Source organism: Erpetoichthys calabaricus, chromosome 4, assembly GCF_900747795.2.
Source record: "Erpetoichthys calabaricus chromosome 4, fErpCal1.3, whole genome shotgun sequence".
Lineage (NCBI taxonomy): Eukaryota > Metazoa > Chordata > Cladistia > Polypteriformes > Polypteridae > Erpetoichthys > Erpetoichthys calabaricus.
Genome location: NC_041397.2, coordinates 328843136 through 328860265, shown reverse-complemented (window position 1 = coordinate 328860265; position 17130 = coordinate 328843136). Strand labels below are relative to the sequence as shown.

The 17130-nt window shown below is 40.4% G+C and overlaps 2 protein-coding genes across 4 annotated transcripts in view; both read right to left on the bottom strand.

The window, feature by feature from the left end:
- The window catches only part of LOC114643553 (protein NLRC5-like), a 5922889-nt gene that overhangs the window by 1518058 nt on the left and 4387701 nt on the right, over positions 1–17130 (bottom strand). The gene's annotated exons all lie outside the window — the stretch shown is intronic.
- The window catches only part of LOC114643557 (NACHT, LRR and PYD domains-containing protein 3-like), a 1908976-nt gene that overhangs the window by 1635966 nt on the left and 255880 nt on the right, over positions 1–17130 (bottom strand). The window contains exons 4-5 of one of the 3 annotated variants that reach the window (XM_051925781.1): positions 11259–11381; positions 9021–9180 (exon numbers count right to left, since the gene is read on the bottom strand). The exons of 1 other annotated variant lie outside the window; for it this stretch is intronic. In XM_051925781.1, coding sequence (XP_051781741.1) covers positions 9021–9180; positions 11259–11381 — 283 coding nt within the window. The remainder of the gene's footprint in view (positions 1–9020; positions 9181–11258; positions 11382–17130) is intronic. One more of the 3 variants, XM_051925780.1, reaches the window with a different exon arrangement.

The following is a 17130-nucleotide window of genomic DNA, read 5'->3' as shown; positions in this document are numbered from 1 at the left end:
AATAGTGCTACTACTGTGCCACATCATTCAATAGAAATACATTTTAAAATCAAAAGAAATGACTTCAAAATCATAAGAACTGTAAAGAAGTGGAAATTAAATTGTAAAAAGTTCCATCCATCCATTTTCCAACCCGCTGAATCCGAACACAGGGTCACGGGGGTCTGCTGGAGCCAATCCCAGCCAACACAGGGCACAAGGCAGGAAACAATCCTGGGCAGGGTGCCAACCCACCACAGAATTGTAAAAAGTTGATTTAGGAAAACATGATGGCCAAGCAGTTGGACTTACAGCCAGACCTATTCAGCTTCCTGACTTTGAATTCAGTGCCCACTCGTCGTCTTAGTCAGGTCTGCATGTTCTCCTTGTGTGCCTCCTGGTTTCCCTCTCACATCCCACAGACATACCTGTTGGTTAAGTGCTGATTCTAAATGGGCCTTATGTGATTATGGCTGCATAAATGGTGAGCACCTGACTTACATAAAATGCACTCTCTGACATTCTGAACTGGATTAAACTGTTTTGATAAGATAGAGAGAGAGGCTGGGAGTGCGTGCTGATAGTGTGTTGAGGCACCCACCACACGATGAACGACCTGGATTGGGACCCGAGTGCAGCAGGTGACACCTCAGCACCACATTTGAACAGCTGGAGGTGTTTTTTAAAGTGGCTGGAGTGCCAATCGTGCCATCAACCCCCAAATTTTCCCTGTAAATTGGAGGACCTGCTTGCATGGCTGGATGCAGATTAAGGTCATACCCAGGATGAAGTAATCAGACAGCCATCAGATCTTACTTGTAAAGCGGTCTAAGGACGAGTCAGGGAGGAAAATGTCTGACATTCTGGATATGTGACACGGACTCGGTGTGTTCTGGAAATATTACGTTATGTTTTAATTAATAACAATTACAATTCATCATATTTTGTATTTTAAGAAGAAGTAACTTACAGCTAAGCGCGTTGTCTCCCTATTCCTTATAAAAAATGTCTATTTGTAACTGTATAGGTTAACTGTACTTAATAGTGTATTTCATATTTAAAACACATTGATCTGCAGTTACCTAATGAATTATGCCATAAAAATAAATTATTATTATCATCCATCCATTATCCAACCCACTATATCCTAACTACACAGTCATGGGGGTCTGCTGGAGCCAATCCCAGCCAGCATAGGGAGCAAGGCAGGAACAAATCCTGGGCAGGTCGCCAGCCTACCACAGGGCACACACACACACACCAAGCACACACTAGGGACAGTTTCAGATCGCCAATTAACCTTACCTGCCTGTCTTTGGACTGTAGAAGGAAACCGGAGCACCCGGAGGAAACCCACGTAAACACGGGAGAACATGCAAACTCCACGCAGGGAGGACCCGGGAAGTGAACCCGTGTCTCCTAACTACGAGGTAGCAGCGCTACCACTGTGACACCCATTATTGTTATTATTATTATCATTATTACAATAAATAAATGAAGGTGTAGTAGTAGCACCTGTTGTAATCAGCAGATTTCTTCTGATGTTTTGTGTTTTGTTTTTATTTTTTCTTCTGATTAAGTTCATTTGACACTTTTGAAACTCAACAAAAGCTGCTTTGGGCTTCTCTGCCCTGTATATCTCAATCCCATAATGCACCAGTCACAGGACCCCTATAATTTTCAGATCATCGGTCACACAACACTCACACAAAGTTTACACTTTCATATCATAAGCCTGTCCTGAGATGTTAGAAGAGAAATGATTTCTATTGTGATGATCCATTCAGTCAAACCACAAACTCACATTTTAAAAACTTCTCTCTGCTCCAGCGTTCAGGAGGCTGCAGGGTGTAATGTGGAGCTTCACAACCTGAAAATAAAAAGAGGAGAATGGAAACTGTGAAGATGGTATTGTGTGACATTAGCTAAATTCTTAAACATGTATTACAAATGCAGAACAAGTAAAATTAAAAAAAAAATCATGAGGGGTCAGAAGATGAGACAAAGTCAAAGAGCCAAGAGAAAGTGGATTTCTATAACGTCAAGTAGACGTCTCTTCAATGTCAAAACACTGAGTTAAATTGTTTGTTGAAAAACTCAAATGGAGATCAAGCACCACAATCACTAAACAAACAATCACACACCAAAGATTTGTTTTACAAATCCATAATTTTAGATGGTCAGGAGTGCACAACACAGACCTTAATGCCATCACAACAGTGGCATCACCCACCACACCAAGTTCCAATCACTATCATTTGGTAACAGCAACAATAACAATTTAACAACAACAACATTTATGTATATAGCACATTTTCATACAAACAATGTTGCTCAAAGTGCTTTACACGATGAAGAAAGAGTAAAAAGTCAAAATAAATAATTAAAATTAGGGAACACTAATTAACACAGAATGAAAGTAAGGTCCGATGGCCAGGGAGGACAGATGGCTTGAGAAAAAATAAAATCTGCAGGGGTTCCAGGCCATGAGACCACCTGACCAGCCCCCTCTAGGCATTCTACCTAACATAAATGACCTAAATCAGTCCTCATTGTATTCAGGGTTCTCATGGAAGAATTTAATGATGACGGTCATGTGGACTTCTGGCCTTTAATCCAATGTAGTGACATCACAGTGCTTTGATTAGGTGGTGGTGGTGCAGGTCGCCACCCCAGAAAACCGGAAAAAGAACAGAAGAGAAAGTAGGGGTTAGTATGGATTATGGAGTCACCATGAATAATAATGATAATTAATTGAATATACAGAGCATCAGGATTTAACTAAGATGAAACTCTGAGAGAGCCATGTTAAAGTAATGTGTTTTAAGCAGTGTTTTAAAGTGCTCCACTGTATCAGCCTGACGAATTTCTATCGGTCAGCAATAACTGATTTGAGGTGCCTAATAGTAGAAGGCCAAATCACCACTTCTTTTAAGTTTAGCTCTTGGAATTCTAAGCAGACACTCATTTGAAGATCTAAGGTTACAATTTGGAGTGTAAGGTGTAAAAGACATCCTGAAATATAAAATGGAGCAGATTATTTAAGGCTTTGTAAACCGTCAACAGGATTTTAAAGTCAATTCTAAATGACACGGGTAACCATGTAGTGACATCAGAACTGGAGAGATGTGTTCGGATTTTCTTTTCCTAGTTAAGATTCTGGCAGTTCCATTCTGCACTCGTTGCAAATGATTTATGTCTTTTTTGGGTAGTTCTGAGAGGAGTGCGTTACAGTAATCTAGTCGACTGAAAACAAACGCGTGAACTAATTTCTCATCATCTTTCAATGATATAAGAGGTCTAACTTTTGCTATATTTCTTAAGTGAAAAAATGCTGTCCTAGTGATCTGATTAATATGAGATTTAAAATTCTGTATCTCTTTATTTAGTTTGAGAAAATTAAAACTCATCCATTCAGTAACACAAGTAAGACATTGTGTCAGTGAATCAAGAGTGTCTAGGTCATCAGGCGCTATTGATAATTACAGTTGTGTGTCGTCAGCAGAGCTGTGGTAGCTCACGTTATGCCCCGAGATAATAATCTGACCTAACGGAAGCATGTAAATCGAAAAGAGCAGTGGACCCAGGATAGAGCCTTGTGGAACACCATATAGAATATCATGTGTCTTTGAGTTGTAATTACCACAACTTACAAAGAATTTTCTCCCTGCCAGGTAGAATTCAAACCAATTTAAGACCCTGCCAGAGAGGCCCACCCATTGACTAAGGCGATTTCTAAGAATGTTGTGATCAAATGCGGCACTCAGATCTAAGAGGATGAGAACAGATAAAGGGCCTCTGTCTGCATTTACCCGCAAGTCATTGACTACTTTAACGAGTGCAGTTTCTGTGCTGTGATTTGTTCTAAAACCTGACTGAAATTTATCAAGAATAGCATGTTTATTGAGGTGCTCATTTAACTGTATAATGACTGCCTTCTCTAGAATTTTACTTAAGAAAGGCAGGTTAGAAATAGGTCTACAATTTTCAAGAGCAGAGGGGTCGAGATTATTTTTCTTAAGTAGGGGTTTAACTACCGCAGTCTTAAGACAGTCTGGGAAGACCCCCGTATCTAATGACGAGTTTACTATGTCAAGAATATTATCAATTAGCATGCCCGATACTTCTTTGAAAAAATTTGTTGGTATTGAGTCAAGGACGCAGGTGGAGGGTCTCAGTTGAGAAATTATTTTATATAAATCAGGTAGATCTATCCTGGTGAAAGAATTTAATTTGTTTATAACAGAGTACTGGGGTTTAAATATTTTATTTAAATATTATATAGCCCAAAATCACGTAAGCAATGCCTCAATGGGCTTTAACAGGCCCCGTTTTTTGATAACCCCCCCACCCTTGACTCTTTGTAGAGAAAAAAATGGAAGAAATGTTGGGAAAGGCAATTCAAAAAGAAGATCCCCTTCCAGGTTGGTGTGCAATGGGTGTTAAAAATGGGATAAATACAACACACAAAACAGAACACAAGAAATTGTCTTCATAGAGCTAGGCGATCAAGCTATCATGGCAAAAGCACAAACTAGAAGGCGAAATGCAAGAATAAATTGATACCACTCACTAGACCACATGAAATGGTGAGCAGAATGGTGCAAAAATGAAAGAAAAGAAAAATAATGAAAATAAATAGATTATTACTGAAACATTTTCAAATTAACCAATAGGAATTGATTCAGTAGCAACCAAAATGCTTATTGAGAAAGAGAAAAACACAAAACAAACCAGTCCGAAAATGTCAACAAATCATAACAATATTAAAATCATCCATTTTGATTAGTTTATCATGATTTAATGATAATTCTGGTGGATAAATTTGACTAACAATTTGGAATCATGTCACTATGTTTTTAATTCTGCGGTGGGCTGGCGCCCTGCCCAGGGTTTGTTTCCTGCCTTGCGCCCTGTGTTGGCTGGGATTGGCTCCAGTAGACCCCCGTGTCCCTGTAGTTAGGATATAGCGGGTTGGAGAATGGATGGATGGATGTTTTTAATTTCACTTGTACAAACCATCCCATTTTCTCATTAAAGCAATCATCAAATGGGATGCTGTAAGAGTTAAAGTGAGAAACATGAATTTAATCCATCCATCCATTTTCCAACCCGCTGAATCTGAACACAGGGTCACGGGGGTCTGCTGGAGCCAATCCCAGCCAACACAGGGCACAAGGCAGGAACCAATCCCAGGCACGGTGACAGCTCACCACGGGACACACACCCACACACTAGGGCCAATTTAGAATCGCCAATCCACCTAACCTGCATGTCTTTGGACTGTGGGAGGAAACCGGAGCGCCCGGAGGAAACCCACGCAGACACGGGGAGAACATGCAAACTCCACACAGGGAGGACCCGGGAAGCGAACCCAGGTCCCCTTACTGTGAGGCAGCAGCACTACCACTGCGCCACCACGCCGCCCAACATGAGCTAAATGTAAAACTAAAATATGACAATTCAATAATGTGAATGAGAGCACACAGATTGCTTTCCTATTCTCAAAATGCCCAAAAAGGGTAAACTCTCAAGCGCATTGGAAGCTGAGAGGATGACAGACATGTTGGTTGTGGCTCACAATAGGAAAGTTCCAGTAAGTTGAACGTTATCCGTAGCCTCTACAGCCCATTTGAGATCATAAAACGTGACCATTTCTGAGGTGTGAGACAGCAAGGATAAAGGAGAAATGGACAACCCAGTGGTGTGTGCCACTTTGATTGTGAGTGTCACAGCCTTCCCTGGCATGGCAGTAGGACCAGAATATTCATCAAAGAGGAAAATACACAGAACATCAAAGGAAAGGCTGGGGGCAGAAAAGGTTGTCATTGTAATTTTGAAATGTAATATTAGTTGCCTCAGGTGAGATGAATCCCTGGTACAGGGAAGAAATCCAATGGCACTGTGTGACAGTAGGACAGAAACTAGAAAAATCAAAGGAAAGGCCAAAGCGTTTAATCGCTTTGCCACCCTCCATGTTGTCTTGAACTCTACTGATATGCATGTTACAGCATCTGTGTGTGTCCTCAAGGTCCTCAAGTATGTTTGGTTCTCACACACACAGCATTGCCACCCAACTACAGCCTTATTTAGACCAGAAACTGCCTGATGTCATAAACAATAGTAATTGTGATCACATGAACTGTCAAGAAAATCAAGTGGTATAGAAAAACCATCATAGTACACATAAACAAAATTAGAAAAATAAAATAGACCAATCACAGTAAAATCACTTGAAAACAGTTAAATGAAAGCAAAACATGAATCTATATATTGTAAAGCTCCAGAAAATAATTATAAAGTCATCAAAATTAAGTTTTTGCATTAAAATAAAAATCAACTTATGTGCAGATTCAAGACAGGCAGCTTGTTGCGGTATTTTGTTTAAAAAAAACAGACTCCTTTCAGTTTTGGTGAGGACCACCATTCTTTAAAATTGTAATGTCCCGACATATTTGTCCCCTTGGATTACAGGGGTGACAGGGAGGGCCTGAAGTCGAATCAGAAGCAGTCATTTGACCTGAACAAATGGAGGCAGCCCAACGATCAGGTTGTCTTAAAGCCCTGTCAGAGTTGTAACACAGTCCTACAAGTTCCATGTCTTTTCTGCCAAACTTTTAGTCAGGTTTTAGAACAAATCATAGTACATAAACCACGCTGGTGAAAGTAGTAAATGGTTTGTGAATTAATGTGGACTGAGGCCATTTATCTGTTCTTGTTCTATTACATCTGAGCATTTGATACCATTGATCACAATATTCTTATAAATTGCATTAGTCACTGGGTAGGCCCCTCCGGCAGCATCTTAAATTGGTTTCAGTCTCATTTAATAAGTAGATAATTCTTTGTTAGTTGTGCTAATTGTACTTCAGAGACCGATGATATTGTACATGGTATTCTGCAAGGATCTTTTCTGGATCCACTGCTCTTTTCAATGTCCATGCTTCCATTAAGTCAGATTATGTCAAGGCATAATGTGAGCTAGCACAGTTATGCTGATGACATGCAGCTTTATTTATCTTTAGGGGTATATGTCTTAGTAGTGTTTCCAATTATATAGTGAGTGTATTAGAAATAAACTTGATCCCTCAAGCTAAAAAGTCAAGGCAGAGGTAAACAAGTTAGGGGTAATAATTGACTCGGACCTAAATTTTAAATCACATATTAATCAGACCACTAGGACTGAATTATTTCACTTAAGGAATACAGCTGAAGTTAGATCCCTTATAACTTTACAAGATGCTGAAAAATTATTTCACACTTTCGTTTTTAGTCGAATAGATTACTGTAACGCACTCCTAATAGGACGACGTAAGAAAGACATCAATCGGTTACAGTTAGTGCAGAATGCAGCAGCCAGAACCTTAACTAGGAAAAGAAAATCTGAGCACATCACACCAGTTTTAGCGTTGTTACACTCAGAGTAGAGCCATTGCTCCTCCGCATCGAGAGGAGTCAGATGAGGTGGCTCAGGCATCTGATCAGGATGCCTCCTGGACACCTCCCTGGTGAGGTGTTCTGGGCACGTCCAACCGGGAGGAGGCCCCGGGTAGACCCAGGACACGTTGGAAGGACTATGTCTCTCGACTGGCCTGGGAACGCCTTGGGATTCTCCCGGAAGAGCTAGAAGAAGTGGCTGGGGAGAGGGAAGTCTGGGCATCTCTGCTCAAGCTGCTGCCCCCGCGACCCGACTTCGGATAAGCGGGAGACAATGGATGGATGGATGGATACACTGGTTACCTGTGTCATTTAGAATTGACTTTAAAATACAAGTAATGGTTTATAAAGCTTTCAAAAATTCTCTCCCCTTCCTATATTGTGGAATGCCTATCCCCCTACATTCTGACTCGTAACCTTAGATCTTCGAATGGTGGTCTGCTTATAATTCCAAGAGCCAAGCTTAAAACAAATGATGAGGTGGCCTTTTGCTGTTATGCACATAAAATCTGGAATACCTTGACTGATGGAAATTTGTCAGGATAATACTGTGGCACATTTTAAAAAGATATTAAAAACCCATTTTTTTCATATGGCTTTTTTGTAGCAACATTTTAGTTGTATTCCTAAAAAACTATATGAGCATAGAACTATGATATTCTTCAGGGATCCATAATCTGTAGTAATCCCCACTATTCTCTGCTGTCTTTTCTGGTTCTTCTGTGATGGTGACCTGCGCCACCACCACCTGATCAAGTCATCATGCTGCCACTTGTGATGACATAATGCTGGCAGGTTTCTCAGCTGTCCACAAGATAAACTTCATCATGTGAAGTGTGAAAACTAAGTGGACTAAGTTAGAAACATTCATGTTAGGTAGTCTGGATGGTCTTTTGGCCTTGGAACCCCTGCAGATTTTGTTTTTTTCTCCAGTCTAATTAGAGTTTTTTTTTGGTTCTAATGTCCTCCCGGCCATCTGACCTTACCGTTTTATTTTTTTGTTTGTTTGTTTTGTTTTTATTTTCAATATTACTGCCTTCCCTGAACTCTTTTTCTTTTCTTGTAACTTTTTTCTTGGTCTTCTTGTAAAGCACTTTCAGCTACTGTATATTATTCTGTGAAATTGTGTTATATACAGTAAATAAGTAAGTAAGTAAGTTGTTGTTGTTGCTACATGAACTAAAACATTCTTCAATATCAGTTGAAGAAATGAGTCTGAGCTTAAAATAGATGTCACAATATTACAAAGCAATGGTGTCGACATTTAATTTCCATTTACATGTTCACTGCTCTCAACACTTCATTTGAATCCTGAGCTAGCTCGGCCAGTTTAAAATGATCCTTATGCAAAGCCAAGAAAAAATAGTTTTTGGCCAAGTATTGGGCAAGTTTCAAAACAATTTTTTTACATGGGAGTGTGATATCACTCAACTAGTCATTAAAAAGCTCTATTTATATAATAAAATCCTTGATAACAAAGGCTGATAGGTACATGTTAAAGAGGAGGCCTTCTTGATGCATCTCACCTCTCAGCTTTCTCTTATTGTCACTTTGGTCTTTCTGATGGACTTTGGCATTGGATACAAAGTGAACAGACAGCGTACCTGATGAAGTCCATGTCTTGATGTCCCACTGGCTGATCTTTTCCACACTCTTCTTCAGACATGACAGCTCCTTTCTCAGGTCCTCACAAGAGAAATCAGCAGTGACAGTGAAGCTGAGTGAGTCTCCATCAGCAGGAAGAACACAGCAGGATGAGAAATTCTGCATCAGGAGAGAAGAGGAGACAAGGAGAAATAAAAAGAAGGTTTGTTACAAGAAGCTGTTCTCATTTAAAAGATATGTGATATTGACTTTGTTAATTGGGGTGATAATGTTCCATTAATTTATTTGTTTTCATGAGAATGTTTCAGTTCACATAAACTGTTATCAACCTTGACTTTCAATAAGCTTTTAATGCATGAGAGGTGAGCCATCAGATAGCATGACTGAGAGTGAAATTAACAGGTGGGTGCAGAATTGACGTGGCACAGAAAACAATGCATTATGGTGTGAAGAACTTGACAAATTTGTTATATTTGACTCAGGGTTCCTCCCTTGGCTAGAGTTCGTTATTCTTGTTTTGGGTATGTTTGTTCACATTTGGGTCATTGTTTCATGTTAATGATACTTTCTGGCTGGCACCCTGCCCGGGGTTTGTTTCCTGCCTTGTGCCCTGTGTTGGCTGGGTTTGGCTCCAGCAGACCCCCATGACCCTGTAGTTAGGATATAGCGGGTTGGATAGTGGATGGATGGATGGATGGATACTTTCTTATATTTTGTGCATTGTTATACAGTATCTACCAAATAACACAAAGAGTGCACAACACATGTTTCACTCTTATTGGGGCTTGTTAGGTGTACACACTTTTTGCCTCCCCTTATGGGGATCGAACCTCAGCTGTCGGCACCTGAGGTGAAGCCTCTGACATGGCGCCACAGTGGCAGATTTGCTTATTTGACTGAGTGAAGATTGGAGTATTACATTCTTAGGTCTGAATTGCAATCTGATTATTAGGTGGTTACATACTATGCCCTGCTTATGTTTCATGTGTTTTATGGGTAGTACCCCAGTCACTTCCAGCAATTGCCCTCTGCCCTATAGATCTGGAGTGTTTCTCATATTTCTTGGCACTTTGCTTTGAATGTGCCAAATAGTTGGTGAGTGTACTTGTGGTTATTTTTTGTGATTTATTGGATTTCTAGATTTTTTATCTTTTTGCTGTTTTTTGATGACTCTTTGTTTCCCTGGATTGGGGTTTGTTTGCTTTGGATTGCTGTGTGTCTTGGGCAATTCCATTTTTCCTTTGTGTTCATAGAGACTGGAATATTTATTGTGAAGATGAAAGCTTTCATTTAATAAAGCAGAATCAGATTTATTGGCCAAGTATGCAGACATACAAGGAAATTCACTCTGGATTTGGTGACTCTCCAATTATAAGTTACATAATTGACATACAGACAACAGTTAATCACACACCTCAGATTTAAAAAAAAATCACACACAAGACCAAGAATATATATATTCATCCATAGTGCAGTGTGCAACTCAGTGTAAGAAATGCTGAAATAGACACTGAGAACAAATAAAAAGAGAGCTTGCCCTTATTACTCTCCGGGGTTGGAGTGTTGCATCCTCCTTAAGTGGGGATTTTTTCTTTTGGAACATATTGGAATGTATGTGCTTTGGGACTCCCAGACCACAACAAATGTAGGGATTGCAGGGTCAGTCCTGGAGCTCATGCTTTTTATTGTTCTGGTATGAAGTTAATTAAGTTACAGTAAATGTAAGGACTTACACACATGTGAAGAAAGGTCTTTAGTTTAATTATACAATAGTAGGCCTGCAGCTACAAAGTGTAACTGATGAGAGAGACTTGTAGGCTGATCACAATCCTCAACCTGACAAAGTCGAGAGGATTACAGGGAAGCTGGCTGATATAGTGCCCTTATGTGTGGGGTGTATGCACTACATGGACAAAACATTTTAGACGGCAGCACATATCTTATTAGATGCCATCTTTTGAATTGAATTTGGTTAAACGTATACTTCATACAAATTTAGTTTTCCATCCACAGACCTGTAAATATAAGTTATATTTTGGTGCAGATGGCAGCAGGAAATCTGATATTTTTTTATATTTGATTTATATTAGGCAAAAATAAAATGACAATATGTGTTAGGCTGAATAGTCTGTTCTTGTAACATTGTACATACTCAGATATTTAGAATTTCCCCCTAAATGTCCTCAGTTTCCATAGACCTCAGTCTGATCAGATTCCCTATGTAGGGATGCTCTTACCTGCAGGAAGTGGACATGGTCCTTGGTCTCTGAAAGCTCCATCAACTCAGTGTCTCTCCTCTTCAGCTCCTCAATCTCCTTTTTCAGTTGTTCCATGACAGCTTCAGCCTTCTCCATTTCTCTCTTTTCTTATTCTCTGATCATCTCAGTTAATTTCTTCCAGGATTCTTCAATGCAGTGAATCAGATAAGTGAAGCTCTTCTTCTGTTCCTCCACTTCTTTTTCCACAGAGATCTGATTTAATGGAAAAAGACACTGAGTTGAGTCACCTAATAAGAATTACCATTCACAAGACACTTATGTTGGTATTTAGATGTTATAAAGGATAGTCTGGATGGGCTGGCATCACAGCTAGTGTGGATGAGAGCATCTTAAGGAACATTTTGCTTGGTGGCAGCATCCTAAGCCAGTGCTCTGATTTGGGCACCCACAGGTCTGTATGGGATATGTGTCTGAATAGGACGCTCTCTTAAGATCCATTGGAGCTGGTAGAGTGAGCTGCTGGGGGACAGCTCCAATGTCCTCTGTCAGAACTGGAGGTGTTTCTGGGGTATACCTGACACTGGCTGGAAATACTCAAGAGTTTAACTTTAAAAAGAGCCTCTCCTGCTCTGTAGGGTGAGTTGAAGCCATGAGTGGAGTATGACAACACTCACCTGGAGCAGAGAAGGAGAGCAGAAGAAGAAGTATAGGTATGGTGAAGAACAACCTATGTGTTGGAAGATAATTGTGTGAAAGTAAAAGAGTCTTTATGGTCCACTCTTGTGTGTTCCCATTAGTCATTATGTCAAACATGTAAGATGGAGATATTAGTATTTAATTTCATGGACTTACAGTCCTTACACCCTGGACATTCATCTTACTTTCATTGCAGTTGTTGCACAAATATCCTTAAAGAACACTTTAAAGCACACACAAAACTAGATCTTTAAGCTCAACACAGCTGAGTCAGCTGGTTTAAATGAAATGAATGACCTTTGGATTTCCTCAAATAGACTCTCCCATTTAGCTTCACTTCCGATAATTTGGGCCAACCATAGTTTCAGTATCTATTCATATATTAGCATTTTGATGGTTATTCACTATTTATTAAATCTCTCTTTGTTATGTATTTTTTCACGTTTTTTTTTTATTATACTGTTTTCTTTCACAATGTAGTTCTCTTTCTTCTCATCTTTGTTTTTCATAAGATGGGGTCCCCAAAATGACTGTCTATTTCACGTTCAAGAGCTCTTGAGGGGACCTAACTAAATATTGTACTAAATTATATTTAAATCAAATCATACTAGGAAATGTTCAGACCTCTGGTTCTTAAAGGAAGGTAGTTCCTGCTTCCTATCACAGAGGTCTTCTTTAAGGTGCTCTTTAAAATCCTGTCATGCACTCTGTACCGTGTAGGCTGTTTGCCAAGTCAATGCGACACAGTGTTTTCAAGCCACTCAAAGGCTCTATATTGAGGCCGATTTTGCACTTTGGTATGTGTGGCAGTGTCTCATTGTTTGTCATTTGTTGCCAGTGAAACGACTTCTGCTTTTTGATTGACACTAAGATGAGCTTGTGGATCATGTTGTTTGTTGTGGCATACAGTAACTGTAGGAATAACTTTATTCTGTAATCAGAGTGCATTACTTTTGGTTCTGATGAAAACAACCAATTTTGCTTAAAGATGTGAGCAGATGTTGTGACATTTGAGTCACTGTGTTGCACCTGAAGTCCATGCCTTCAGGAAAACCAGCATTATTTCAAAACAAAACAGGAACAGCAAGCGTATTTATTAAAATAGGAGCTACCACTTTCACGCAAACAAAGCAAACAAGCAGTGACATTATCATTCGTCCTGCCCTGGCTCCCTTCTTCAGTTCATGAACAGATAGTCCTCCTCATCAGGTCGGTCCTGCAGCTGCAGATCAGCAGCTCGGATCAAGTCGTGCTGGGGGAGGGGGTAACATAAAAGTAAAAGTACTACTCCTTGTATCAACCCTTGGCCAACATACATGTTACACTGTGAACTAGTAGTTGTCTCAGTGACGCGGTGAACCTGCCATTGTCTTGTGGCGGACAAACAACCCTCGACAGATGTGTCACCTGAGTTTCGGAACGAGGGGTCTTAATGGGTCTCACATATGTCATTTTGTGCAGACAAATGAAAGGTACTGCACATGCTTCTTTTTCATGCTGTAAGAAATAAACACAAAAACCAGGATTAAGGGTTGGGGATTCCGTCCCCATATACTGTAGATTTTCTCAGTTCAATCTTATGGTCATGTTTGTAAAGTGTACAACAGACAAAAAATTAGTTTCAAGATGGACAATTTATGCAGTGGGAACAGAAATGGGGAAACAGTGGGCTGAGGGTTGTGGGATAGTGACGTCATCACTGGTGGGCCGGAGGAAGCGAGAGGAACCCAGAAGAGACCCGGATATCTGGCGAAGAACTCAAGGGGCTGTTTTCTCATCTTTCCTGCTAAAATAAAGAGAGATCTGTTAGTACATTGTCGCAGTCCCCTGCTTTGTGGTTTTGCGTTGCTCGTTGAGTCCGTTATCTGCTCCTTAATCACTCCTGTGTGACAATGCTTACTGTCACAGAGTTCAGAGACATAACTCTTCACAGCTCTTCATGTTTGTCTAACCTGTATTGTTTACCCTGTTGTTAATATGTCTCTGATTGGCCTGTGAGATATGGTTTACTCTCAGCAGATGTTGCCTCTGTTCTTTTCCTGCTAGACATGGCTACTCCGCCATTCATTATGACAAAAACACAAGGCTCTATTATGTTATCAGGGTACCCTTCACTTAACTTTTTCCTACTGCAGCACAAATCATGTCATAAGCTCTTAATTAAGATCAATATCAAGTTTCAAGGCCTAATGGTCCATGACTTTTTGCACAACTGAGAAGAAGAATTAATTTGCCACATACAATTATCCACACAGTACAATATGAAGTAAAGTGCTTTTATTATTATTGTTGTTGTTAGTAACTACCAGTAGGATTGCTTGTTCTTCATATTCTGAAGCCTGGGGTTGACACTTCTAGTGCTACACTTATGCAACTGGCAAGAGAAGACAATTAATGGAATTAAGGGCAGGTCACAAGGGAGGAATGCATTAAAGTACAGAAAGAGTTTATTAGTTAATTCAGTTACATCACACACAAGCAAGTAAGCAGTTGTCCTAGTAAAAGTTCACTCAAGGAGAGAGGCCATTAAATCAGGCCATGTATGGGCAGCAGTAGTAGACAAACAAACCAGTGAAGAGTCTGTCCTTTAGGGGAAAAATCAGAAGTTATGGAAGAGTTGAGAAAAGATCAAGACACACAGTAGGCAACTACAGGGCATGAGAAGCAACAGGAAAAATGAGAAATTATTTTTAACAAATATGGGCATATATGGGGACATTAAGTATTAAACAACTTTTGTACTCAGTTTAAACATATCTGTAAATTCATATTATTAAAAAGAGTTAAACAATAATAAAACTAAATAATAATAATTTTATGTATGTAGTGTCTTTCCCATGCCAAACAGCTTTTAAAAATGAGGCAAAGTCCTACAAGATACTCAAAATTTGGAGGCTTGATTTCATGAGTTCTATACCTGTGAAAGCTGTCAACTATTCTAGCATCTCCAGGTCAGGATCATTAAATTGGAGTAGGTGTTAAGTAGCCTGCGTTGGCCAGAAGAATTGAACTTAACCCAAGTGTCTTTTGGAGAGGTAGCATTTACTGCTAAATAGGTACAGGAGGAGTACAGGGAAGTAGATACAACCTATCAGCTGCACCAATCCCAGAGGTGGCGGTGTCTGACTGTTTTCATGAAGTTGTCAGACTGGATGGCTACTCTGAGAATTCTGAGTTGATAGTTAGAAATGAGAAGACCGAACAGGACACATCCTAATCAGTGCACAAAGAAAGAAAAGTAGTGATACCCAGACTCTAGTGGTGCCTACGATGCAGGTTTGCTTTTGGGCCTAAAGTCTACAGTATATTGTTTTATTCATAGACAGAAGACCTCCCTAGATGAGTAAGTATTTTGAATAGAGTCAGGATGAATTCAGTTGTTATTGTGCAGAATGTAATAAATAAAATACATAAAGGTAGGCTATCAGTTGTATGATTCAAATTTAAGGAGCTGGGAGCTAAGCTCAGGAGGTGAAATGACAAGGTTGGCACCTCAGTGGTTCTATATGTACCACTGACAAGATTAGAAGATTTAATGTATGATGTAGGGATCTGAATGGGCTACATTTTGAGAAGTGAGTCACTAATGTAAACTTAACATTTATCACAGGCAAATTTAAAAAAAGAATTATTATGACTGAGCAACAAATATAATGAGCAGGAGTGTTAGTGAGAAGTAAGTTTGTGTTTAGATGAGGGATTTCATGTTTCACTAATACACAGGAATTCTATTAGGAATAAACAAAAGCAATTTTGTGCCCACTAAGCAAATTCAGAAGATCATTACCCACATGCAGTTTGAATTAGTGTTTGGGGGCGTAAAGTCGCAGTGGGATGGAAAATCCAAAGGACAAGAGGGTCATTCTCTCTGAATCACTAATGAATAAAATGTGGGGTATAGTATTATGAAGGACACAATAAAATGTCTTCTCTCCATTTACCTAGCCATCATTACAAATGAAGCTCTGCCAGCTGTTCTAGTTTAAATTTACTTTTCTCTCGCTTCCATCTGAAGTTCCATCTTAATTCCACTCACCTTCTTCTGCTCCATAACCCTCCTCATCTCCCTCAGTTTCTTCTCTCTCTTCTCAAGTCTCCTCCTGATTTCACTCAGTGTCACTCCCAGCTGTTTCTGTTTTTAAACACAAGAGAACATGTGTGGTCTGAATAGAATTCACTTTCACTTACAGTCTTGAGAATAATCTTACTGACCTCAGATAATATAAAATAATAATAATAATAATTCTTTACATTTGTAAAGCACTTTCCTCACTACCATGCATGGAGGAAAACCTTGTGGTAAATCAAATGATTATAATTTATTACAAAACACATTATAACTGAAGCCCAGAGAAACTGAACATCCATCCATCCATCCATCCATCCATCCATCCATCCATCCATCCATCCATCCATCCTCTTCCGCTTATCCGAGGTCGGGTCGCGGGGGCAGCAGCTTGAGCAGAGATGCCCAGACTTCCCTCTCCCAGGCCACTTCTTCTAGCTCTTCCAGGAGAATCCCGAGGCGCTCCCAGGCCAGCCGGGAGATATAGTCCCTCCGGCGTGTCCTGGGTCTTCCCCGGGCCTCCTCCCAGTTGGACGTGCCCAGAACACCTCACCAGAGAGGCGTCCAGGAGGCATCCTGATCAGATGCCCGAGCCACCTCATCTGACTCCTCTCGATGCGGAGGAGCAGCGGCTCTACTCTGAGCCCCTCCCGGATGACTGAGTTTCTCACCCTATCTTTAAGGGAAAGCCCAGACACCCTGCGGAGGAAACTCATTTCAGCCGCTTGTATTCGCGATCTCGTTCTTTCGGTCACTACCCATAGCTCATGACCATAGGTGAGGGTAGGAACATAGATCGACTGGTAAATTGAAAGCTTTGCTTTATGGCTCAGCTCCTTTTTCACCACGACAGACCGATGCAGAGCCCCCATCACTGCAGATGCCACACCGATCCGCCTGTCGATCTCACGCTCCATTCTTCCCTCACTCGTGAACAAGACCCCGAGATACTTGAACTCCTCCACTTGAGGCAGGATCTCGCTCCCTACCCTGAGAGGGCACTCGACCCTTTTCCGGCTGAGGACCATGGTTTCGGATTTGGAGGTGCTGATTCCCATCCCAGCCGCTTCACACTCAGCTGCGAACTGATCCAGAGAGAGCTGAAGATCACGGCCTGATGAAGCAAAC